At 45.7% G+C, this 23,925-nt stretch overlaps 2 protein-coding genes across 20 annotated transcripts in view; one reads left to right on the plus strand and one right to left on the minus strand.

The window, feature by feature from the left end:
• The window catches only part of LOC100122308 (histone deacetylase 4), a 66,517-nt gene that overhangs the window by 14,312 nt on the left and 28,280 nt on the right, over positions 1 to 23,925 (minus strand). For 7 of the 19 annotated variants that reach the window (XM_032600749.1, XM_032600740.1, XM_031932596.2 and 4 more), the window contains exon 1: positions 4,304 to 5,235. In XM_032600749.1, coding sequence (XP_032456640.1) covers positions 4,304 to 4,717 — 414 coding nt within the window. In that variant the 5' untranslated portion in view covers positions 4,718 to 5,235. Of the gene's footprint in view, positions 1 to 4,303; positions 5,236 to 6,281; positions 6,342 to 15,084; positions 15,430 to 22,636; positions 23,096 to 23,925 lie in introns of those variants that run through there. The other 12 variants (XM_032600746.1, XM_031932597.2, XM_032600743.1 and 9 more) reach the window with 7 other exon arrangements.
• On the plus strand, positions 555 to 3,153 carry LOC103317985. The gene is made up of 4 exons (XM_032600751.1): positions 555 to 1,105; positions 1,597 to 1,798; positions 2,149 to 2,367; positions 2,897 to 3,153. Exons 1-4 carry the CDS (start codon positions 873 to 875, stop codon positions 3,020 to 3,022), a joined length of 780 nt encoding a protein of 259 aa, XP_032456642.1. The 5' UTR covers positions 555 to 872; the 3' UTR covers positions 3,023 to 3,153.

Consider the following 23,925-nt stretch of genomic DNA (forward strand, 5'->3'; position numbering starts at 1 on the left):
GTTTGATTTTCGAGAGTGGCTTCGCGCGAATAAGAAGCTAAGGTGAAAATTAAAAAAAAAACTCCCACATACCCTCGCGCAACCTTATCGGGAGGTCCGCGGCAATGTAGGCCGCCGCGAGCGCATTGCGGGATGCATTTGCATGCCGGCGGCTCTACGTGTGCACCTATTCGCGTTTTTTTTTTCATACTATTCATAATACACCCCAAGCGAGAGAGCGAATTGTGCGGCGGAGCTTTATTGTCTCCGCGGAGTCATTGTGTTGATACCTGCGCGCGCTATTGTTCCGAGGGAGGTTTTCTCGTGCCATTTTTTTCGGTTTGTGTATACACGAAGCTGAAAATGTTTCACAAACGCGTAACTGATTTATTCGCTTGCTTATCGGCGGCTACACGCGGGGATGTCGCGTGGAGACAAATCGGGAGAACAATAGGAGAGACAGCGTAGCTACGGGAATAATTGTATTCTATAGCGACTGCGAGCGTAGGTGTCTAATCCAGACCGAACGATTTTTTTTCGTCGTTCCGAGCACGTTACTCGGAGTCGGCGTACGCGTAATTAAAAAATGAAACCTCGGCGGGGAAATAAAATTTGAATATACGCGGCGATTGAATCAAATCTGCCTGAATAATGAACAAACGCTTCGCTCTTGGTACATTATGACGAGAGAGAGAGAGAGAGCGAGAGAAGATCACACCTCGTTCATTATACAGTCGTTGTCTCGATCGATGGATTAAATATTTTTAAAAGTCGACGCAACAAACAGCAGACGAACGCTCCTCTCTTCCAGGGCAAAAAGGTTAGGTCTCTCTCATTCCCTCTAAATTCCAAGTCGAAAAATGTCTCACTACCAATAAAAGCAATCAGCCCCGATGAACCCGGCGATTTCACCCGTCATCCGCGACTTCGTCGAAGGTTTCGCCCTGGCCGACAACAAGGATGCTCCGAGCATCGTCGTCGACTGGAAGACCATAGCGACGAAGTGCGCCATCGTGGCCACCGTGTACGCGGCAGTCATCGTCGTCCAGCGGAGGTTCTTCCCGAACCAGAGGAGCGTACGCCTCAGCGCGAGACTGAACTCCGAAAGGAGTAGCAACCGCGAGAGGTTAGAGAAAGACGAGAACAAAACGAGGTCGATTTGTGTCCGTTAACTAATGCAGCGGAGCTTCCTGTAGACGCTTCGTATATTTTGGGGACGTCGATCAATGATTCACACGCGGGGACGAGTTTCTTTTCTTCTCGCGGATTCGAGATCTGGAATTTGTTCGTCATAAATATGATCCGTTGGTTATTCAGGACTCGTAATATGTGTGCACGTTTGTTTTATATCCCAGCGCGACGTGAAATCGACTTATTATAGAAGTGAATAATGAAGAGAGCCGATTGGACGATCAAATATTCACACTCGAGCTTTTCGCATATTTATAGATGCATGATATGCGCTGGGGTTCCATTAAAAAAAAAATCTCGGTTAAACATTCAGCGAGATTGATTACCGCGGCTTCATTCGATTTGTTTTCATATATCCAACGCTTTCTTCAGAGAAGCGATCGATGCCTGCGCGAGAGATATTTCAATTTTTTGTTCACTTTGCAGCGGAGACGAGCTCTGTCCGATCTGTCTGGAATCGCCGAGAAATGGAGTACGCCCGGGCTGTGGTCACAAGTTGTGCGCGACATGTCTGCGCCGATACTTCGAGTCTTTGCAGCGAAACAATCGGCCCAACTGCGTTAGCGGACCGCCACCGTGTCCACTTTGCCGGACACCGCTGGTATCGTTTACCCTCACCTACGATCAGGTCAGTCTGTTTGACGATTTTGATGCTGAATAAAAAAGAGACACAGACACAATCACGTCCGCAACGGAAGAGCGTATCACACTTACCGATCCAAAAATAAAACAGGTTAAACTTTTTTTCTCCCCCGGACGCGCAATAACAGGAAAATTACGCGCATATACTCGGTCATGAGTCACGACACATCGAGTACAGCACAAAGACAATTTCACGACTACACAAGAGAGATAATCGCCGGCTATTTTCGTTCCAACCATTTCTGTTGACTCGCTCGATTAAACGATTTTTTCATACAGCCTATACTATGCACAAAGTATACAGCCGTTGGAATGAATGGAAAAAACCGTTTCCAGATTAATTTACCGAAGTCCGACTGCACCGTAGATCTCGAGACTGTTCAATGGATCGAGGAGTACAACCGGCGCAACGCCTCTGACGACGTCGTCTCCGTTGAGAAGACAAACGCAGCCGCGGCTTCTCTCACTGCTAGAATACTCGGCTGCAACTCTATGATCTTCGTCAAGCTTCTCCTGGCCTCGATCGTGCTCGGGATTTACGCGAGATCTTACAACGTACGAGTATAGTCTGATAAGGATTTTTCTCCGTAAACTTTTATCGCTATGAGCACACACGCGCGGCGGAGCTATTTTGAGAGCGTAATCGAATGGTGTGTGCGCGACACGAATGTATCGGGGAAAATAACACAAAGCTCCTTATCGAGTCGAACAGAAAGAGAGAGAGAGAGAGAGATGCGTTGCTCGTATAGATTATATAGGCCACTCACAGAAATGCCCTTTTGAACCAAAAGGAAATAATCTTGAATATGCTGCCAAAGGGAAGAATCGTTTTGGAATCACGATATTCCTCATCATTCAAATGGATTCTATTTACTTTAACTAGAATCATTTTGCTTCAAACTTTTTACATAAAAATGGGTATTTCTATACGATACAGAAAGCTAATGGGAAAAATTAATATATCCCATAGGATATAGAAATTAAAAAGAAAATCCTTTTGACAGAAATTTTGATTCAAAAGGACCATTTCTCCGAGTGCCGAAGATAAGTCCACGTGCGTGTAAACAATAAGGAATTTTTTCAGGGCAAGCCGTTCGGCATAGACCTGGTGGTCTACAGCTCGTTCCTGGTCACGGCTCTGGGGATGACTCTGTTGGTGTGTCTCTGGCTCAAGTGCCACGACCAGGCTGATCTGGAACCCGATGACTGAGTCGCCCGAAAACACGAGATAAGCCGATACGCGCGACGCTTTCCCAACGAGCTCTTCTCGCTTTTTCGAACGTAGATACGAGCCGAGTGTGGAAGAATCTCGAATAAAAACGGCAAAAAATCGTTCGGAAATTTAGATTTATAAGTCCCTCTCAGCAGCCTGCCGAAATTAAATTTCGCGCGCGCGCGCGATGTCCTCGAGTTCCCCTCATCGTCTTTTCCTCTCGCGAATAACACGGGCGAATCCCCATAAGGTCACGAGAGATGGATGGCAATTCCTCGCGAGAAATATCTATCTATACATTCGCGCTGTTTATCCGGGCTTGGAAGAAAAAAGAGGGTATAACGAAGGGAGCCGCGAATATAAACGCGCGCAGCGTCGACTTTTATGAAAATGAGATTTCGGTTCGGCCTTGAACTTGAACGCAGTAGGTCTCTGCGTGCGTGTGTGTGTGTACAGCGCGCTGGAGATAGATCAAGAGAGAGAGAGAGAGAGAGAGAGAGCCGACTTTTGAAACTGCCCGCGGCGCCTCTCGTACTTTTCCACACTGTTACACACAGCGATGTGTTCTGATACTACTCGTGAAAAGGAAATTTCATTTTGGAATCTTTCTTCTTTATTTACTGTGCGTGCCGGTGTCCACGTGAAAAGTCCCGCGGTTATTTTGGGGCTACGAGAGCTCGTTTACCGTCGCTGGAATCTTGTGTTTTGATGCGGGCCGTGTGTGACGTCGAGTCTGCGTGCGTCACTATGATTCGTTATAAGGATCTTTCTCTTTCTATATCTGCGCGGGCTTTGTGTGTCCCGAGGTGTATTTTTAGATAAAATCAACGTACGATAATGGCCGTACGTGCATCTGACTATATCGCGGATGGCTCGTCGAAATTTTCTCTCGTCTTTCTCGTCATATTGTATTATATTAGAAGAGTTACGTGGAACTATCGCTAATGCACGTGTGCTCGACACACGACGCCATGTCAAACAGTTATTTCGTCGGCCTATCAAAAATAAAATTCCGGCAGAGAGAAAGAAGAAAAAGCGGATCGAAAGCTCTGTTTTTTTTTTCACGCTTCACCAGGTAAATACACAGCCGATCATCGAGAGGCGCTATCATCGATAAATATCCCCGGCGATTATTATCTCGAGTCAATATTATTCGCGGGGCGAATTTGCGCCAAGCAAACTCCAGAGATCCTCCGAACTGGAAGTTAAAGACATCCGAGAATTTCACGTCGTTTACACTAGTAAAACAAAAAGAAAGAGATATTAGTGACACATTACCTCGAGAATCTTCTGCTGCAAGGCGTTCCCGTGCAGCGTGACGGCCGCGTGTTCGGCCGCGGCGTGATAAGCGCCGGAGGTGAGGGTGGCAGCGGCGGCACCGGCGGCCAGCTGCTCGCGAACCGCCGACCTCGACATCGGCGAGCCCGGCGTGTCCCTGGCCATGTCTACGCACACGAAGCACATCAGGCCGTTATCGTTATCGTCCTCCTCCTCCTCCTCCTCGTTGTTGTTGTCATTGTTATTGTTATTATGGTGGTGATGGTGACGGGGCGGGTGTCGGAGGAAGTTAGCGCAGGTGTGATGGGGCTGGGAGTGAGCAGGTGGTGGCTGGAGCAGGAGCGGCTTGTACGGACTGAAAGCCGAGCTGCTGTGCTGCTCGAGCGAGAAACGCATCCTGGTAGTCGAGATCATCTGGGCATAGTGTCACTGACCGCGCCGTCGACGAATTAAACTCTCCTTTTCACTCAGCGCCGCGCGTGTCTTTACTTTACTGGCCTGACGTCAGCGCACAGAGAGCACGTGAACAAGTTCAATTCCGACGCTCAGATTAATGCGCCTATTATCACTGCACTTGTGTATAAGTACGCGCGTATGTATGTGTGTGTGTGTGTAAGCGTCGAGTTTGCACACTCGGCGACGACGACGTGTCTCCTGCTTTCCGGCAAGGGAAAAAGAGAGGAGAGAGCCGACAAATTTTCCACTGCTCGCGACTCACTCTATTTCGATCGTTAGCTTCAGTTCCACGATTCTACGCTTTATCGTTGCTCTCGACGGTGTAAGCACTCGACGCGACGACTGTTTTCGAGATCCGATCGACAAACATCTTTTTTTGCAATAGTAATCAAAAAAAAAAAAAAAAAAACTAGCGAATTACGACACTCGAAGAGCGAAGAGCGCGGCGACGTTCGCGATCGCGAGTGTCGGGAGCGCGACTGAGCTGCGCGTCGCTCACCGGAATATCATCGCGCCGCCGTTTTTCGCCGTGGTGGGAGGGACGCCGCCGCGGATTCGCGGAGTGGGAGAGACCAGAGTGCGTGTATATAGTATGTGTTTGTTGCGCCGATCGAGTTGATCGCCGATTACGTAAAAAGTAATTGATAAGACGCGAGCGGAGCTGGAGATTCCTCGGCGTTGTTTCTTCTCTTGATATACTTAATAATTGCGTTTGAATAGTGACTCGGTTATACTCGGAATCGCTGGATGATGATCAATCGCAGGTGTGCGCTTGACGGACGTTTTCCACAAATCTGCTCAAGGATGAGTGACTCTTTCTTCTTTTAAATCACCCGGGCTATTTTTAGATTTCCGGTATGTCTAATTGCGAGCGCGTGGCGAGAACGGACGTTTAAAGGCTGCAGTTTTCTCTGGCGATTAGATTTTTATAGAAGAGGAAAAATTTGCAAGCGCAGAGGAATTTTTCGAGATACGCGTCGTCGCAGCTTTGGGCAGATTATGAGGCGATAGAGCCGAAGATTATGAGTATCTCGACGACAGAATTGCCGGCGATCGCGGTTAGATATGGGAAATAAAATTTATCTCTCCGCGAATTGCAGAACGCGATAACCGCGGTGGAATGCACGCCTCGAAATTGTTGGCATTTTCAGCGAAACTCGAATACGTGTGCTGCGTAACTGTTCACTTTTGCGATCGCTTGTATTTCGACGATTTAGTCGATATTTGCGAAAAGACGAGGGATGGCTATATAAAGATGTATCAGTTGCGAGTGACCGGGTCATGTAATTTTGTAACACACGTTCGTTGCATCGGAAATAGGTACAAGCGACGACCAAAATGAATTATCGATTGAATCAAACTATTTGATGATTCTTTCGACACAGCCTTCAGTCCGTACGTACTTTTGCTTACAAGCAGGTATGGGTACATTGGGAGAATGTCATGGATGCTTCGTTTGTTTACAAGTTTAATAAATCGTCCACTTGAATTTGTCACTAAAATAACGAAAAAATAAACTCACCTTTCTGCGGCAGATGCGCGAAGGCGGACGTGATCTCGACGCTCCTATACCCCACGTCTTCTGAAACAAACGGCAGAGCTTTAGCAAAATTTATTGAGATATATACCAAACGATAAACTGGCATCGCGCTGAGTAACGCCTCGTAATCGACTCGTAACGTACAATGTTTATCAATAAAGCAATACTCCAGAGCTCGAGAATGTATGTGCACGTAAACTCATACGTGTCACAACATTATGCGCGAATTACGTACACGTGTATTAGTAATTCGAGGGAATTAGCCCCTGAAGATTAAAACTCGATTACTGCAGTGGGCCGCAGGTTCGTGACATTTCGTAACTCGTTATCAGTGTATGTGTGTGTATCTGATAAAGATTATTGAATTCACGTACATCAAAATAAATATTTCCTCGTCTGTTTATCCCCAGCCACTAGATAGATTTTTCGGATACAAACACACAGTCGGGAATATTCGCTGTCACCGCGTGTTGGTAATAAATTATAGCTAATAATCGAGACGTATACGTAAATCGACAATCGTATCGAATTAGGCGAGACATGACGAGTCATTTAGATATAGTATCCTCGCAAGCACACGTCGTCGTCGGCAGCTTGGCTTTAATCGTGCAACAACCTTTCGCTCGTCGTCGTAGTCTACGATTTTATCTGCTGTCTCTCGACGCCGTATAATATTGAAGTTTTAATTACTATACATTTCGCGCGTATAAAAGTTAAAGTGCTCCACGACGAGAGTGATTGATAATCTCGTTTATTGATAGGGCTTTTTCGAAAGGCAGTATAGAGCACAATAAATTATTAACTAGCTCTGTTCTTGTATATAACCATATCGATTTGCTATGTAAACAAATTTGAAAAAAAAATCGCTCGATTCCCTCGCAAACGGAAATCTCGACATTGACACGAATAACAATTTTTCCCTCCAATCGCATGCTGCCGATAAAAAAAAGCTCTCGGCGGGCGCAATGCAAAAGTCGAGATAGCCACGCGCAGGTACCCCCTTTTTTCCCTCCCTTGCGCAACACATATATAGAATATTATACGCACATGTACAATAAGCAGCCGACGACGCGTCGCTCGGGCGATTAGATTCGGAGCGCACGCGAGGCGCTCGGTTTTTTCTCTTCTCCGCGCGAGGAGGAAAATGTACGACTCTCTTATCTCGCGCGAAGGGGGACTTTAGTGAATGGAGATAAGTGTGCGTGGAGAGAGAAGCATCGGAGAGGAGTGATCCCACGTGGAGTGGTTACGCGTAAGCGGACTCGTTGTGTGCGATGCTCGTTTTTGAAAAAAAAAATCCAATCGGAAGAGAGAACAACATATAGGATCAGCCACTTTCATCGAAAACTCGTAATACCCGAGAGCAACCTTGAAGCCACTGAGCTCTCCCGACAAAAGGGATGTCAGCATCGCTGGCCGTCGGCCAGTAAATCCTCCGCTTTCGAATAAATCACGGCGATTCTCGCAAAAATTACGTGATCTACCGCGTCTTTCAACCGTGATCCACAAAGCACAAGAACCGCAATGAAATCTCGCTATTCTATATATACAAATAGAATACGCCCCGCTCTAAGTTTCTGCATGCAGACATCAAGGCTGTCGCGTAAGCAAACAATAACAACAATCTCGCGAGCTGTACTCTCCCTTTCTTCTCAAAATAAAACAGATAAGCCTTATCGGCGCTTATCGAGCCGAGGCGCTCTGGTGCATCGCATTCTTTTCCCACCAATATGTGATTCCCAATCACACACACACAAACACATGTGTGAGCCTATGCTCTATGCCAGTGCGCAAAAAGTCGTCGGCGCGCGCAATTACCGAGTGCACCACGAGCTGTTCCCGTGTCCTGCTGGGGCTAAAAATACACTTTTTCCAAGAGGCGGTATTTACAAAGCGCTTGACTTGCATAATGCGCTCCTTCGTTGCGTAAAAAAACGGCGAGTTTTATCGCCGATTTTATAGCGTAGTAAAAATTCGGTAAGTTGAAGAAAAAATAAACGTGCTATTAGTGTGTATTCAGCGCCATGTGGAGTCGGTATAGGAGAGACAGTGGCGATAAGGGACGGAGGAAGATTACGCAGACTGTTCAATCATTATATCAAATGAAAAGAATCTCTTCTTCTATACGTTACACGCATCACGAACTGCCAGTGAGCCGCCAGCCTCGGAACTGCAGCGTGGCGTCCCGCTCGCTGTTACAACACACATACCAGACGCCGGCGACGCCTATAACACTAATAATAAAATCGTTCAGGAATAGCCTGAACTTGAAAATCTTATCCCCTAGTCCCTCCTATTTTTCCTCTCCTCGATGCCTCTCTCGCTGTGCTCCAACACACCACTAGCCATACAGGTGAGCCCTAACACACACTCCAACCTCTTCGCAATTAAAACTCATTCTTACGCCTGTCTAATCCGCCGACCCATCCATCCTCCTCAGCGAGTGTTTTCATCTTCCCCAGCTGCTCACGACCTTGAACGAGGAAAATCCGTATAATCCCTTGGTATAATGAATCAATCAATTTGTTCCCTCTGGCATCGAACGCTCTTTCTCTCTCGGCTCGAGTAAATAAAATTTTCTCTCGCGAGAGAGAGAGAGAGAGAGAGAGAGAGAAGCACCAGGCAATTAGTGGGCAGCAGCAGCTCCAGACAGTTAAATACGAGCATCCGGAGAAAGACGGTGTGTTCTTTCTCTCTCGCTTTGTCCTTGCGCGAGTATACAGTGTGTATCCAGCGCGTCCAGTAGGATGGATGTCTCGAGCGCAATTACTGGCTAATTGAAGGGTGGCTTTCAGACACTCGCTCTCTGTCTTTGCTGTGGAGGCTTATTGGGATTCGGCTTGATGAGCAAAACGTTGAGATTCGCTCGACGACATAACAAGCAAACATTGTCCGCACGTATATCAGTGCGATGTTCACCTGAGACAAAATATGCGCGCGTCGGTGTCACTTTGCAGCGATTTTTTCATTCTCGCTTTTTAATCGCATTACTCCGGGCGTATCGAATTCTGCTGAAAGAGCGAATGTTTGCATCCGAGCCGCGAGGCTTATTTTTTATTTTTTTATTTTTAGCCGCGAACGTGACGCGTCGCAGAAGTCGACGCGCGTGACTCACGGACTGAACATTCGATTATAACGTTTTCTTTTTTTTTTTTGCTTCGGAGGAATACCCAGAGATGCAGGTAGACTTATCGAAAACTCCTGGAAATCGAGGGCTATAATTAGATGATGGTTGGGTACCTGGTATTGCGCTGTTGATGGAATGCTGGCGTATAGGGAGAAAATATTTTGTTACGTTCTTTGGAGTGATTCACGCCGTATCGTGTGTTGGTGGCCAAATATAATGTGTGTACGAAACAGAAACGTGGAGCTTTTTCCATCGATACAACAAAACGAGCGGTTGCGCAACTGTTGCACACATACAACTCAGCTTCACGCGCGAGAGTATGCAGACAAGCTTTGCACGGGAAAATCGCAAAAAACAGGATGAAACGAACTTCGTTCCAGCCCAAAAAAGCCATCGAAGTGATTGTACACCTCACAGAGAGAGAGAGAGAGAGAGAGAGAGAGAGAGAGAGAGAGAGAGAGAGAGAGAGAGAGAGAGAGAGAGAGAGAGAGAGAAATTCAATGATCATCAAGCACAGGTGCGACATAAAGTTACCCGCTTATACATATACACTCCAAGGCGATGGTATAGTAGTCGCCACGGCCGAGCGGCTTTTCTCACTCTCGATTGCACGTCACGCGATCGGTTCACTTTACCGGCTCCGCCGCCGCCGCATGACTTCAAACATTATATCTAAGTATACGAGGAATAGGTTATTGCCGCTGTATCACATAGTAGTTACTTACATCTATCGAGTGCTATGTGGTCGTTTAGCCGATATACCACGCGATTTCTTTCTTTTTTTTTTAAACGTTGGTGCACCGTATAAGGAAGGCGTTTTTATCGATTATTAATTTATGTTTTTATGAAAAAAAGCGCTTCGCCTTTGAGCTTCATCTTCCCGTTGGGCTGCAACGCATAAAGTCTAAAAATACGCCTGTGTAATGACTTTCGCGCGGATAGAAGCGATGTTTGCGCAATAACAATAAAAAATGCAATAATCAAGCACGTAACATCCGCGTCTCGTTAGAGCCGGGATTGTTATAATCCGCCGCTCTTCGCAAACTGTCTGTCTTCTCGGTAATATTTACTGGAATAAAATAATCACGAAGCGCGATTGAATCGCGTAATTTTCTTCATTTTCCTTACGCTTATCACTTACATCGAGTTAATTACATACGCAGACGTGCAGCGCAGAGATCATCGCAATAATTGAATGTTACTTAATACCAGATAACGGAATGTCATCAACGACTCGCGTTGGATGTTGATTTTCAGATGCACTACTCAAACGAATAATGTGTTCGATGCAAACAATCACCAAGCCAAATAAAAGAAACCTGCGCAATCAGGCTATTATTAACACACACGCGTACACACAATAACAACAAAAAAAAAATACAGCAATAGACGAAGCCAGCACGTATTATTAATAGACGGCGCACAAGCATGACGCAAGAAAGCGATCGCGATTAGAAAAGGCGCGCAGAAATCCGCGAAAAAACTCTGCAATCTCGAAAAGCAAAAAAAAAAACACAGCATCAGACTCTGTTGCGCCGGCGATTATATATACGAGCACGTGTGTGTATACATACATAGCCTGCTGCGCGAGCACAATCTAAAAGCGCATTTTTTATCCGACATCATGCGCGGCAGAGGTCAGCGTCTATTTATAGAGCCGCGATCGAGCTATAGGGAAGAGGGGAGAAAAAAAATTGAATTTCCGCACTCGCGAGCGAGCGGCACTGGAAAAATCGTTATGCAATTAAAAACGAGCGCTGCGCGCGTTAACACTCGGAAATTACGCCGCCGCTGGGTAAACACACGGACGCGGTGAGTATTGACTCGAGTGCGAGCTGGAATCTTTTGGTTTGCAGTGATTTTTTCTTTTTTTTTTTTGTTATCATTTTTGTAAACTATAAATAACGTATAAAATGCGAGTCGAGGATTATAAGGAGATAAGGATTGCGTAAAAGACTGTTTGCAGGAGACATAGTTTTATCTGTACTAGGAATCTCTGTGAGTGCATTATCGATTGCAAAATGTTGCATCGAGTGTTGCTCCTTTTTTAATTGCAACACGGTGTTATCCCGCTCTGACGCCTAATTGCATTATATACAAACGGCTCTCTGTCCTACTATCAAAAAACAATATGTATCCCATAACGCACTATATTATACGATAAAACTCGGAGAATAAAAAAGAAGATAAATATAACAATAACAGCCGCGAAAATGCGCACACGACGGTCGCGTGTAAACAAAGCCGCGGCTATAGAGTCGATAAGAATATGCGCACTATCTGCGCTTGTGTAATAACACACTACTCTGCAGCTGTTGCACCAGTTCCTACGCTTTTTCATCGTCTCACACGATACTTATCCAAACGAATAAACGACTTACAGCCATATAGATCAAGAACACGAAATCCTCTCGCAAAATGCGACGACCTCGTGATCCGCAAGCAGAGAGATAGAGAGGGGGGGGGGGGAGAAAGAGAAGAACGAGTTTTTCACGCAGCGCGTATATTTTGAGGACAACGACCACCGAGCGCTGCAGAGAGCAGTTGTTCGCTTGACCTACACACCGACATAGCAGCGACATCCGAGAATAGTCCCCGCATCGGGGGATAGGCCACTCGACACGCGCGACGACGACGAGGAGAAAGACTATATTATATCCTATATAGCTCTCGTCGATCCTCTTCTCCGCAGGGGATGGTTACGTTCGAGCTTTCGCGTAACGAGAAGCGCGTAACACCTGCAGTGACGCGACCCGATGAATTATGGAGACGCCTCGACGTGATAATCTACTGTTACGTTATATTCCATGTTTTTTGAAATCAGCCTCGAACTCTCCGAATCCGGTGTGTGTACGCTTAGCTCGTGTTTATTAATAAGTACACACAGCCGGACGATTTATAAATTTATCAGGAGAGCCGTCGCTGTGGTGTGTAAATCCGAGGAAAGCGAGAGCATAGGTGTGTGTGTGTGTGTAAATGTACGCGTAATTATAGCCGAGCCTGCGGTGCGTCGGATGACAAAGGGTTCGCAAATAGACGCGATTACAGCGGCGAGAGCTGTGGATAATGCAGAAAACAGTTTTATTATTAGATTGAGTAACGTATTTATAACTATAGTAGCGGTAGACGTTGAGGTTTTTACAGGTATGCAATAAGGAAAACTATTTTCGAAGCGACGATCGGTTGTATTATATAATTTAATTAAACGACGCGTCAGTGTCTTTTTCCGGGGCAGACGCGCAAAAAAAAATCGAATCGTCGAAAAAGACGGAATAACAACAAAAAAAGAATAACGCCGAATCTAGCAATTTGCTTTCTGCCGAGTATCGTGATGCTGCGCTTTTTTTCATCTCGTATACCTGCGTTACGCAACGTTTAAATCGCGTTTACGAGAGAACGAAGCGATGGATCGAAAAAGTTGAACGATTTGCTATTTTTAAACACTATCTGATAGCATATATTACATAGTCGTTACTTTTTAAATAGTCGCGAAATTATTTATTCAACGAGCCACTCGACACCTCCTTGTAGTTTCCACATCGACGTTTTCTATTTTCGAAAATAAAAGTAACTACACTACCGCGTGGCTTCTTTTTGAATGCGTCGTCGCGACACACACACACACAAGCTCGTGTTTTATCGACTCGTGCATTTGTTTTCCTATTTTCGCAAAACGATTCCGAGAGCTTTTGAAAAAAAAAACCAGACACGTGTCGCGAGACCTCGAACTTTGCGATTTCCCACGTGCCACCGAGTATTTGCGCTTTCGCGACTTTCGATCGGATAAGTACACACTAACACGAGCTGTACAAAGAGAGAAAAACCAAGCCAAATCGTACCGGATTTAAATCCCTCTCTAGTCTGCAGTTTGGCGCGCGTATTAGCCTCTCACGGTGAGGAAACGGCGAAGCATACACAGACTTCGTCGCCGAGTGCTTTGTCTCTCTTTGTGCCGAATTTAGACGGTGGGCGGGCTAAAAATACACCGGACGCCGGCCAGAAGCCACGAGGCTTATTTCTGCTCTCGGCAGTCGCACTTCCACGTGTTTGGAAAATATATATATTTGTGTGTGTGTGTGTGTGCACTATACGATCGGAAAGGAAGATTATTTGAAATTTCGCGCGAAATTAGCTCGTCGTAAAAATATACCGAAGCTGCTTTTTGCATCTCGAGTATCTGGGCTGTTTTTAAATAGCGAATGTGCAGCAGCGCCGGCTTAATTTTAGTATACACAGCAGCGGCAGCCCAGACGCGAAATTTATAAACTTCGATCACAAATTGAGGAATTTTATTTATAGGAAACGGGAGCGTCGTCGCGGGAAAACTTGCTTGCGGGGCTTTATTAATAAAGCAGGCCCAGATATGGACGATATTTATTATTCGAATACAGCCTCATTTCATAGTTCGACCGAAGTTTCATCGGGGATTTTTTTTATGGAAATGGGTTGCTGGTGATTTCGTTTAAATAACTCGCTACGGTTATAAATATTTGCAGCCAGCGAGCGCTGAAAAGTTTGTTTAAAAATATAGAGGCTAAATTTACACGCTGCTTATCGGAGTAGAAAGTGCCTTTTGCAGTGGCTCGTTGTAATTTTAGCGTTTTTCCGACGAATGTTTAAAAATAATAGTAAACCGGTAATAGCTCGCACTGAAATAAACGTGCTGTGCATATTTTTAAAAATAAGAAAAATGCATTCTCGGTCTCGCTTCGAAACGAAAAATCGAGCCCAAGCAGCGACGCGGTAGACAGGTAGGCTGTAGATCAAGCATCGTCGTGTGTATAGCATGTATATATGCAGCTCGTTCTCGCAGCGGCTTTTGGCCGACGGCCGGATCTCTAAGATTAGCCGAGTCCCGGGTAAAAATAGATTGACATTTGCGGATAACGGCCACCTCGAACTCGGGCTCGATCTGTTTTCGAATCGATGACGGACCGGATTTTTTCTCTCTCTCCCCTCTTCGATCGCTGGCGCGTGTTGTACATGTATATAAATATACGCGCTGTGTACGTGTATTGAACGTTTCGGGCAATGTTGGGACGGAAAGTTTCGATGATTGTGAGAGAGAACACGTTGCTCCTTTTTTTCCTCGTCGGCACATACGAAATTTTTTGTTGGGCGTCGCGGGAATGTTTTTTTCTTTGGTTCTCTGATTTTTGAAAGGTAGACGTTTCGATTAATCGATCGATAATTTTAGCCGTGATTCGATGACCGCTGATAGAATAAAAATTTTCCGCGGAGAAGGAGCCGGAACGTTTGAAGGTATTCGAATGAATTTTTCTGCGCGGACTTGGACGCCTCATAATTCTGCTGGAGGTGCTAAAAATAATGTTTCAAAGACTTTCTAAACGACGCTACTGATAGTGTAAACATTTTAAAAATAGACAATTCCAGGAATTCATGGATGACGCTTAAAATTTCACTTGTATATGATGTGTGTGTTTTTTCGCAAATATTATTGTTGACGCACGCGTTTGCGTCATTAACTTTCAAGAGAAATTAATAGTTCTTTTTTTTTTTTTTTTTAATAATTCTGGACGTTAAAATAAGACATTTTTTACAACGCTTGCCGCGACTCGCGTCACCGCAGCGTTTTTTCCCGCTAAAACCGTTGAAATCTCGATCACACAATGAATAATAATGCGCACAGAGACATACCTAATTGATTCGTGTGGTGCATATTGTAAATGGTAGCATGGTCCAGGGCCATATGCCCCTCGTCGAGCTCTATCTCTTTCTCTCTCTCACAGAGAAGCGTTTCGCCGAACGAGATGTTTATGCCGGAAGTGCTGTCCTCCGCGTCGGGGCTGACCTTCGCCTTCGCAATTAATAAAACACACCAGCCGCAGCAGCACAAGAACGCGAGATGGAAACGTGCTTTTTTTCTTAATATTATTAAGCAATAACTGTCGAGTATAGCACTACATCAGCGGCAAGGCTCTTCTGTGTCTTGTTCCCGATTGGCTTTATTGTCTTGAGGTCCTTGCGACGACTCGCTGGAGGCTGCGGATCGAAAGAAAATCGTGGGGCTTAGACTTGAGAGAGCTGTGATTAGTATTCGAGCTCTGATACGAAGCTGAGGAATGATCTTTTTTGCGGCTGTTCGCTACTTCGTTATAAATTTATAAATTTCTTTAGATGCAACTTTTACATGTTTTTCATTCGACACACCTATCGTCGCGAATTCCTAAGCGCTGAGATTCGCAGTAACTATTTTGCGTGGAAAATTAACGGCGCCTCCGAGATATTTTTGTACATCCATAGAATTACACTTGTACACATCCTCGCGTGGAATGCTTTGATGTTCGAGTATCTCTCAATCGTAAATCGCTATAACAGTATGCATACAGGGATACTTAATACGCGCTAGCTGCTTGACCTCGTATCGACGACGGATCATCGAACGATTTATCAACTTACATGTGCGCAATTACATGTGCGATCCTCTGGAGCGCATCCTGTGTATTCGATTTCGCAACACAACGCGCGTGCATTTCTTTTTGTCCCCCCGAGTCTCTCTCGTGACGTAACCCACAAACCTGGTAACCCGCAATCATATAAGAAGTGTATCGCGATAAACAACCCTTGCAGTGGAATATTCCTTCTTCGAGAGAATTTTCCTTCTATATGATTTAGTGGGAAAAAATTTTCGACGCGTATTCGGTAACGTGGAATTATCGGATCACTGCGTGATGCAGGAATTAAAGGGTGCCAGAGACGACGACGTGGTGTACACACAAGAGAGGCGATGATGACGAGCGAATAGGAGGCACAAACGCGCAGACGGCAGCTCAAACGAGTCCAGCGAACGATGAGAGAAGACTAGGCCAGACATGTACTACTGCTGCGCACACGTGCTTTTCGCGTGATGCAACAGATGATGATGAGGCTCGACATGTGGACGAGTTTGCGGGCATTTTCGCGGACGGATTTGGAAGAGACGAAGTTACTTTTTTTAGACTGAACTTTTGCTATCACTCTTTATTGGAGACTATTTTTTTTTTGTAGAAGATACCAGCAAACGTAATATTTCCCCGAGATTAAAAGTCGCATGATATAGACGACATAACATGGCTGAATGTGTGTGGATTCTATTAAAAGAAAAATACTCTAGTAATTTCGCAAACCGATGATACATACATAACTATAAAGTAAGTTCGAGATATCGCTGGAATAATTTACTTGCGCTTCGACTATTTTTACCCGATATAATGCCGAGACAGGCAAAAAGTTCCGACGGTAGGCTTGTGGCAGAAAAAGTCGGCTAAATACAGCGGACGACTTTCACTGCTTTGGCCAACACTGTTTTTTCCTTCTTCTTCGTGTCTTCCCCTCCTACATGATATTTTAGCGGCGCGAAGGTCCGAACACACTTTCGCTTCGCATTTGACACTGCTACGAACACTTCTCGATAGAAATGAACAAATGAAATTCCTCGTGTACCCATCGACTTTCACACAAACACATTATATAACTGTATACAACGTTTTCATTGTAATGAGGCACTTATCGTGTAAATTAGCCAACGCGTTTGATAAATTCCGCATAGCGTTTATCGCGGCAGCGTTAAAAAAAGTTATCCGAACTTCACAATACCAGCGCGTGACACTTTGTGGTATCGAAGTACACGAAGACGATTCATCCAGCCTCATCTCGAAAAGCGAGTCTTTGAAGCATCGTCGACATAGCAGCAACGGCTTATTACCGAGTCATTGCGCGAGGCGTAATTACACCAGCCGACTACGACGAGAAAAAGGATTGAAATTGATCTTTAGCCCGTTGTCGTCTCTCCTCTCTTTCTATCTCGCCTAAACGAAGTCGAATGGTCCGGCAATGACGTCACGGCTGGCATTATACACGGACAAGACGTTCTCTCTCTCTCTCTCTCTCTCTTTCTCTCTCTCTCTCTCTCTCTCTCTCTCTCTCTCTCTCTCTCTCTCTCTCCCAGGGCGTGACCAATCGACGCTAATGCGACTCGATTGCCTACTGTCGATTCGCGAATCAGCCGCGGCGACGCATTCCTCCTTTTCTTTTTTCGTCGTGTGTGTTTTCTTTTTGTTTTTGCTCCGCAGTGAGTTATATACACGTGCCGAGATAGACACGTGACTGGAGATAGATGTGTGTGTGTGTGCGAGAAGGAGTGCCCCCTACTGTAGCACTGTGTGCGAGACTAGGGACGATAACTTTCGGATTTACTGCCCAGTGTGTGGGGATGGCGTTTAAGTAAGTGAATGAAAGGATGCGCTTGGAATTTTTCGCTTGGATTGAAATGACTGTTTATGCGATGACGCTCTCGAGTTTGGGAGACAGAGATGTCATTGTTGCATCGAGTGGAATTGGATTCTAGGCTTCTGGGATGCGTATTATGCTTCATGAAGTCGGCTGGGTATTTGAGTCAAGTAGTTGAAATACTACGAACTTAACATACCAAGAGAGTTTCATCTTTTTTCCACTTTCGAAAACACCAATGATGGAGGTGCCCAATTAGAAGCATTTAAAACTCGCGCGGCGCAACAGTAGCGCGGTTTTTTTTCTATCTTCAATTATACATCCACCGCAGACTCTGTACTCGACTGCTACCGGAAACCAGTGCAAAACCCATAATTTCCACGCATTCGAGTCATAATTGCTCTCTCTCTCTCTCTCTCTTCGCTCCAGTTTCATAAACGTATAACGATACGACAATATAACTCCACCAGTAGTCTTCGAATTTCTCGCTCCGGATCTCGGAGCCTTTATTCCTCTACGGCAATCAGCATACCAAAACATAATCAAGCCGGTAGCAGCAGACCTGGCTGAAGTTCAATATCCCACTAATAGTTCTGGTTTTCTATACATCCGCGAGGCTGTAACAACGTGCGTGTGGCTGGGCTATATAGTTTGTGTGTAGAGTCTATAGATGTGTTTACCACCTATGGAGGAATATAGAGGAGGTATAGGAGCTGGGCGACACGATGGCGCGTGCCGATAGGACGATTTCGGACGCTTGATTGATTGATGTGCTGGAGAGGTATACATGTAACACTACCGCGGGGGCTTCTATAGAATATATATATATATATATATATATATATATATATATATATATATATATATATATATATATATATATATATCGAGCTGTTTGAATTATTGGTTACAGTTTCCCTCTCTCTATAATAACTTGTTTTTCAAAGTCTGCTTTTTCAACGAGGAAGAAGCAACATTAAACAAAACAATCAAATCCAGCTCGAAGCAGCGAACGAATTGATCAACACTCGGTATACTTTTGCAACAGTCCTATACAAACACACATCGAGTCGAAATTCGCGCAGCGGTGATAACGACCGACGCCGCAGTGCGTGCGCTGCACGTGCGGCGCATTCGCCGCGAGAGATAAATATAGATCGTCGGGTCAGGCTGGGTTACACGGTTATACGTTCCACACATGTGCTCCGCCGCAGCGTATTATAACCGAAGGCAGACCATCGGCCCGTTTCGCGTATGACACCTCGTCGGCTGATGAATTTCATGTATTGTGAAGACTTTGTTACTATAGATTCATAAAATAAAGATCAACCCGTCGATGACGTGTGTGTGTGTGTGTGTGTGTGTGTGTATTAAACTTGAAAAGCCAGACGATCGGTGCGCAATGTTTGATGAGGCGCCTGGAATATTTACGTGCTTTTCGCGCTTTCTTAAAAATCGCTGAACGAACAGCTCATTGACCCGCATGATACGCTGTCCGAAAAGTCTGAGTCACTCAATTTCTCACGTCGCTCATCGGAGGGACAAAATAATAACCCACTGACTTGAAATTTCCGTCCGCGATCAACGGCATCATCATCATCATCATAATCGCTTCTATATCGAGAGTCTATTTTCGACATCGATACACCGGACGGCAGCAACGACTTTATAATGAGCATTCAATGTATTCATTGAGCTCTGTCTCTCTCGCTAGAGAGAGCCTGATGTGTGTGTGTGTGTGTGTAACAGGCGGTTTATTTTTAGACGAAATTTTTCATCGACATGCACGTCGCGCGACGACTGACGGAAAAGTACGACACGTGTGCGCCGGCTCAAAATTAAATTCATGAGAGCCATTCGAATTCTGAATATATAAAGATCGGCTATTTCGGTACTGCGCGGATATGTAAATAGCGTTTTTTACTAACGAATCATCGTCTCCCGATGGTTAGCACGAGTAAAAAAGAAAGCCGCCACTGATGCAGGGTGTCTAGAGCTGATGTATAATCCAGCCGTCGCTGAAAAATTGAGAATCCGCATACGTGTACGCCGGTAGTTAGCTCCGAGGGGGGCAAGGAGGTTACGCCGTGTGTATCTCTGCGGATATAGATTGACCTGGTCTTTAGCGTCCGATCGAAGAGACGCACTCACGCGTGTGCTATAGCTCGTTCGGCGAACTCTCGTCCATACACGCTTCCGGGTGTATCTGGTCTGTATTTTTCTCGTGTCTGATTCACCCAAGTTGTAGAGGTGATGGGGAGCGTCTTGCAAAACGGTCACCATCGCCGCGAATGACAATTCATTCGTTTACAACGAAAATAGATTACAACACATGACTAATAGCCTCGAAGTACTTATTCACGGGTTATTTTGAATCCGACTCTTGAATTTCGACCGATGATTCAACGTATTTTCCTCTTACACTACTATCATTTTTTTCTCCCGAAATACACATTGTACAACACAGGTTAGAAGCGGTCGAAAACAAAAGAGAAAACCTCTACATGGGATGACTCAAGCGAAATTAAAAATCTCCGCGCGGCGGCTCTCGTAGATCGTAAACGTAAACGCTACTCCTCGGCGGCCTCTTCTGCAAAATCGCCTACGTTCGAGAGAGCGACGACGGCGACGGCACTTTCGATTCTAATTATATCCCCGTCGAGTTTCTCAAGTAAGCGGCTGCTGTTCCACATGCTGAGGAGAGGCCGCCGCCTCTGTCGATGGAAAATCCGTATAGCTTACGGCGGCCCCGAAAACGTAAACAACACTCCGGCTGTGCGGCAATACACCGACTGTTGTGGATTGAATTTTGCTTTTTTTTTTTAATAGAGATGTTTTGATCGAGTTTTCGCTGTCATATCGACGCTCTGTCCTTGAATTGCCTTTTGTAATTTGAGGTATAGCGGCTCGGACTAACGTTTATTTTTACCCACATCCGCGACACAGAGAAACATCGACAGCTACGTTCACTTTTGAAACGAGGCGTTATATAGTCGATTCGACGTATATTTACAAGCGACTGCTATGACGCGTTTGGCAGATCCTGAGATTTAATTTTAATCTCATTCATACCTCCGCGACTTTATTTATAACGGCTGACGGTGTGAGCGCCGAGAGACACTTTTTTCGCACTGGCCGCGCAGAAAAGTACGCGTCTATGCTATTCAAACGCTTGGAATTTTTCGCGTCTACGCGTGAAATTTATGTGCCCATCAACGGCGGCTATGAGAAACCTGTATAATATTATGGTCTAGAGGCTTTTAGAAAAACCGGTGTATTACGTTCTTTTCTAGTCGAGATCCTGGACGACAGGATTTATTTAGGAGAGCCGAGGACGTTTTGTGCGGAGAATCTTCGAACTACGCGACGTTACAATAACAAAAACATTATTCCGCGGGGAAGCTATTTATCTTCTTCGAGATAAAAAACTTTCGCATCGCGTATAACGGTTTGCAAAACCGATCCGCCTGACGTCACCGAATCTTAAAAAAACTTTCCGCTCACGTATATCAAATAGACGCTTATTCTTACATCACCCACGAGAATCAGTGACCTGTACATCTACAAAAATCTTGATATCGCGACGCAGCATCCTCGTCGGATAAGTATAACGAGAAGATAAGAAGAAGCCGCAAGGTATAAGGACTAAGAGGGAATCCGTGAAAATTCCTCGATCATATTTCACACGATGCGTCGTAGCGAATATCCTCACCTTGGCTGTGTAATCGCGCATTCCAATCTCGCGCGCGCACCTGAGTTTGCGCAATGCGACGACGCGACGCGCATGACTCGTTGTTTAGATATCGTGTCGCTCGTTGTTTGTGTTTTTGTTTCTATCCGTCGGGGGTTAATTGATTCGTAAACGCGCGAGTGTTTGGATTAAGTAATCGTATAATAGTAACGAGGAGATATCTGTTTTCGAAAGCACATCGATCTCGAATCGGTGAATCGCGTACAATTTTTTTTTTTTTTTTTTTTTTTTTTATTACGTCTAATTGCGTTTCCACTGAACTCGCGTAAAAGTCGAGTTTGCGCAAGGAAAAATATGTAAACGCACACTTTGAGATACGAAACTTCTTCATCTCGCAGTCGCGCGGCGGAGGATCGATTCTTTCTCCGCACAACAGGTGTTTCGCGCGCTGATATACAGTCGCGGAGAAACATGGCGGTGAAGCATCGATCCTCACCTATAAGTATACCCTCGAAGCTTCAATCGATCGTCACGTGCATCCGGTGCAGCAGACGGATCGGTTTAAATATTTCGCGCCAATCTGAAGCGCTGCTCTCTGTCGTATTTACGTTCGTTATTGAAAGCGCGAGAAAATACGTTCGATCGGCCAGACGCTCCAGCTTGGAATATGCAAACGGCGCATATAGACGCTGTGTTTTCATCGGCTAATGAATAATAAGCGCGCGATAGAGAAACGCCTTTTTGTTTTCGTCCTGAAAATTTGCAGAAACTCTTTTGACGCGCCGCTTTCGAATTGCGCGCGCGGATCCGCATAAAAAACAAGCGGCGGTCTTCCCCATCTCGTTTTCCAAGCATCGGACATATCCTCGTCGCTATTAACGAGCGATATACTATACGGGGAACGTGTATCTGCCGGCTTTGTAATTTATGTTAATAGCTCGTATGCCGGACTATACGGACAGCGACGCCGCATCGCAGCGCGTTATGAAATGTTTGCTTTGCGCGCAGCGATGTTTACTTCGCGTATAATCGAGAGCGCGCAAAAAACGACTTTTTTTTTTTTTTGCGAGAGTCGTTACGCAATGTAAACACGGTGTAGCGAGTTTTCGCCGATATACAAACGTATCCAACGTTTACCAATTGTACTCTATCCCCGGGTCACAGCGATAGCGCAGCTCTATAAATAGAAGTAAGTACAAGAGAGACACTTGTTCCTGACGCGCAAATCAGATCATTCCTCGGCTCCGCGTGGCAACCGTCTCGCAATATTTCGCTTTTTGTTCTCTTTACCTGCGCTCCAAAGGGCCTTGGCTGCACACGCGCACCAAGTATATAGGTATAATCACACAGAGCGCGCACACAGTCGAGCGAAGGGACGGCAGAATCTTCCAGATCCGTCCGCTCTCTCTCTCTCTCTCTCTCTCTCTCTCTCTCTCTCTCTTCCAGCGGAAATTCCGCAGTGTGTACGTATACAGAAGCACAACAAACACTAGCTTATCATATACGTGTACAGTAACTGTCAAACTGTCGTCGCCTCGTGTTTTTTCCGTCGAGCCAGCACAGCGCACGTCAATCGCGAGCGCGTCGCATAGCCGTCGGTATATCAGACGAAATTTATAGCAATAACACAGCGTGTACGCGTATAATATACGATAAACGATAAAACTGGCTCTCGCGAGGGAGAGCGCGCGCGCACGGTGTCAGCGTGAACCGAGGACTGATCTGCCTGGCTCTTCCGACGGTGGTTTACGCATGTGCCTCTGTGTGCGGGAGGCGGAGGGAAAGAGCGCCGCCAAACGTTCGACTCGCGAACTCACCAGCCTCACTCTATTTTTAGATCGTCGAGCGCGTGTCTGTGTCTGTATATGCGCGGACGAGAGGAGGAGGAGAGAGAGAGAGAGAGGGGCCGATGTGTTGTATGGAAGTAGCGCGAAGTATGTGTGCGCGAGATTCTTGGAGCGAGGCAAGGTGGTTTTTTAGGACGAAATAAACTTGTTTTTTTTTTTTTTTTCTACACACGGCGGAGGTGGCTGACTCATGGGAAATGGAGTAGTAGCTGATCGCTTAGAATCCGAAATCAAGACGTGCTCGCTTAGTTGGCGAGTCGAAGGTGCGTCTTAAGAATCCAGCAGTGCTGTGGTACCTCTCGGTTCAACGACACCTTCGAAATCGTCCCCGACAGTATACGAGCGCTTACGTTTGCCAAAAGCCCATAAGCAGCGGAAAAGGGAACGAGCTTACATAACGTCCCTCATGCGTGTGTATGTAGACAATGTGTATATTATAACGATGCGCGTAACAGGTCACCGAGCGTGCGACTGACGTAACTCCGATCCGCCGACGTAGTCGCGCGTAAGCCGATTATAAACTACCCTCGACTCGCTACTGCTGTCGTCGTCAGTGTAGAGAGGGGGAGAGAGAGAGAGAGAGAGAGAGAGAGAGAGAGAGAGAGAGAGAGAGAGAGAGAGAGAGAGAGAGAGAGAGAGAACAACGGGAAAAGAATGCCAGCGCGGATTTCTATTTAGGGGAGGGTCGAGGACAGTGGCCTTCTCGCTCGCGCCTTTGTTTTATTATTTCCC

Source organism: Nasonia vitripennis, chromosome 5 (genome assembly GCF_009193385.2).
Source record: "Nasonia vitripennis strain AsymCx chromosome 5, Nvit_psr_1.1, whole genome shotgun sequence".
NCBI lineage: Eukaryota > Metazoa > Arthropoda > Insecta > Hymenoptera > Pteromalidae > Nasonia > Nasonia vitripennis.

Coding starts and splice junctions, on each gene's coding strand:
- LOC103317985 (XM_032600751.1), top strand. CDS start 873: ATGAACCCGGCGATTTCACCCGTCATCCGCGACTTCGTCGAAGGTTTC. Junction 1,106..1,596: donor AGGAGTAGCAACCGCGAGAG/GTTAGAGAAAGA, acceptor TTCACTTTGCAG/CGGAGACGAGCTCTGTCCGA. Junction 1,799..2,148: donor TTACCCTCACCTACGATCAG/GTCAGTCTGTTT, acceptor AACCGTTTCCAG/ATTAATTTACCGAAGTCCGA.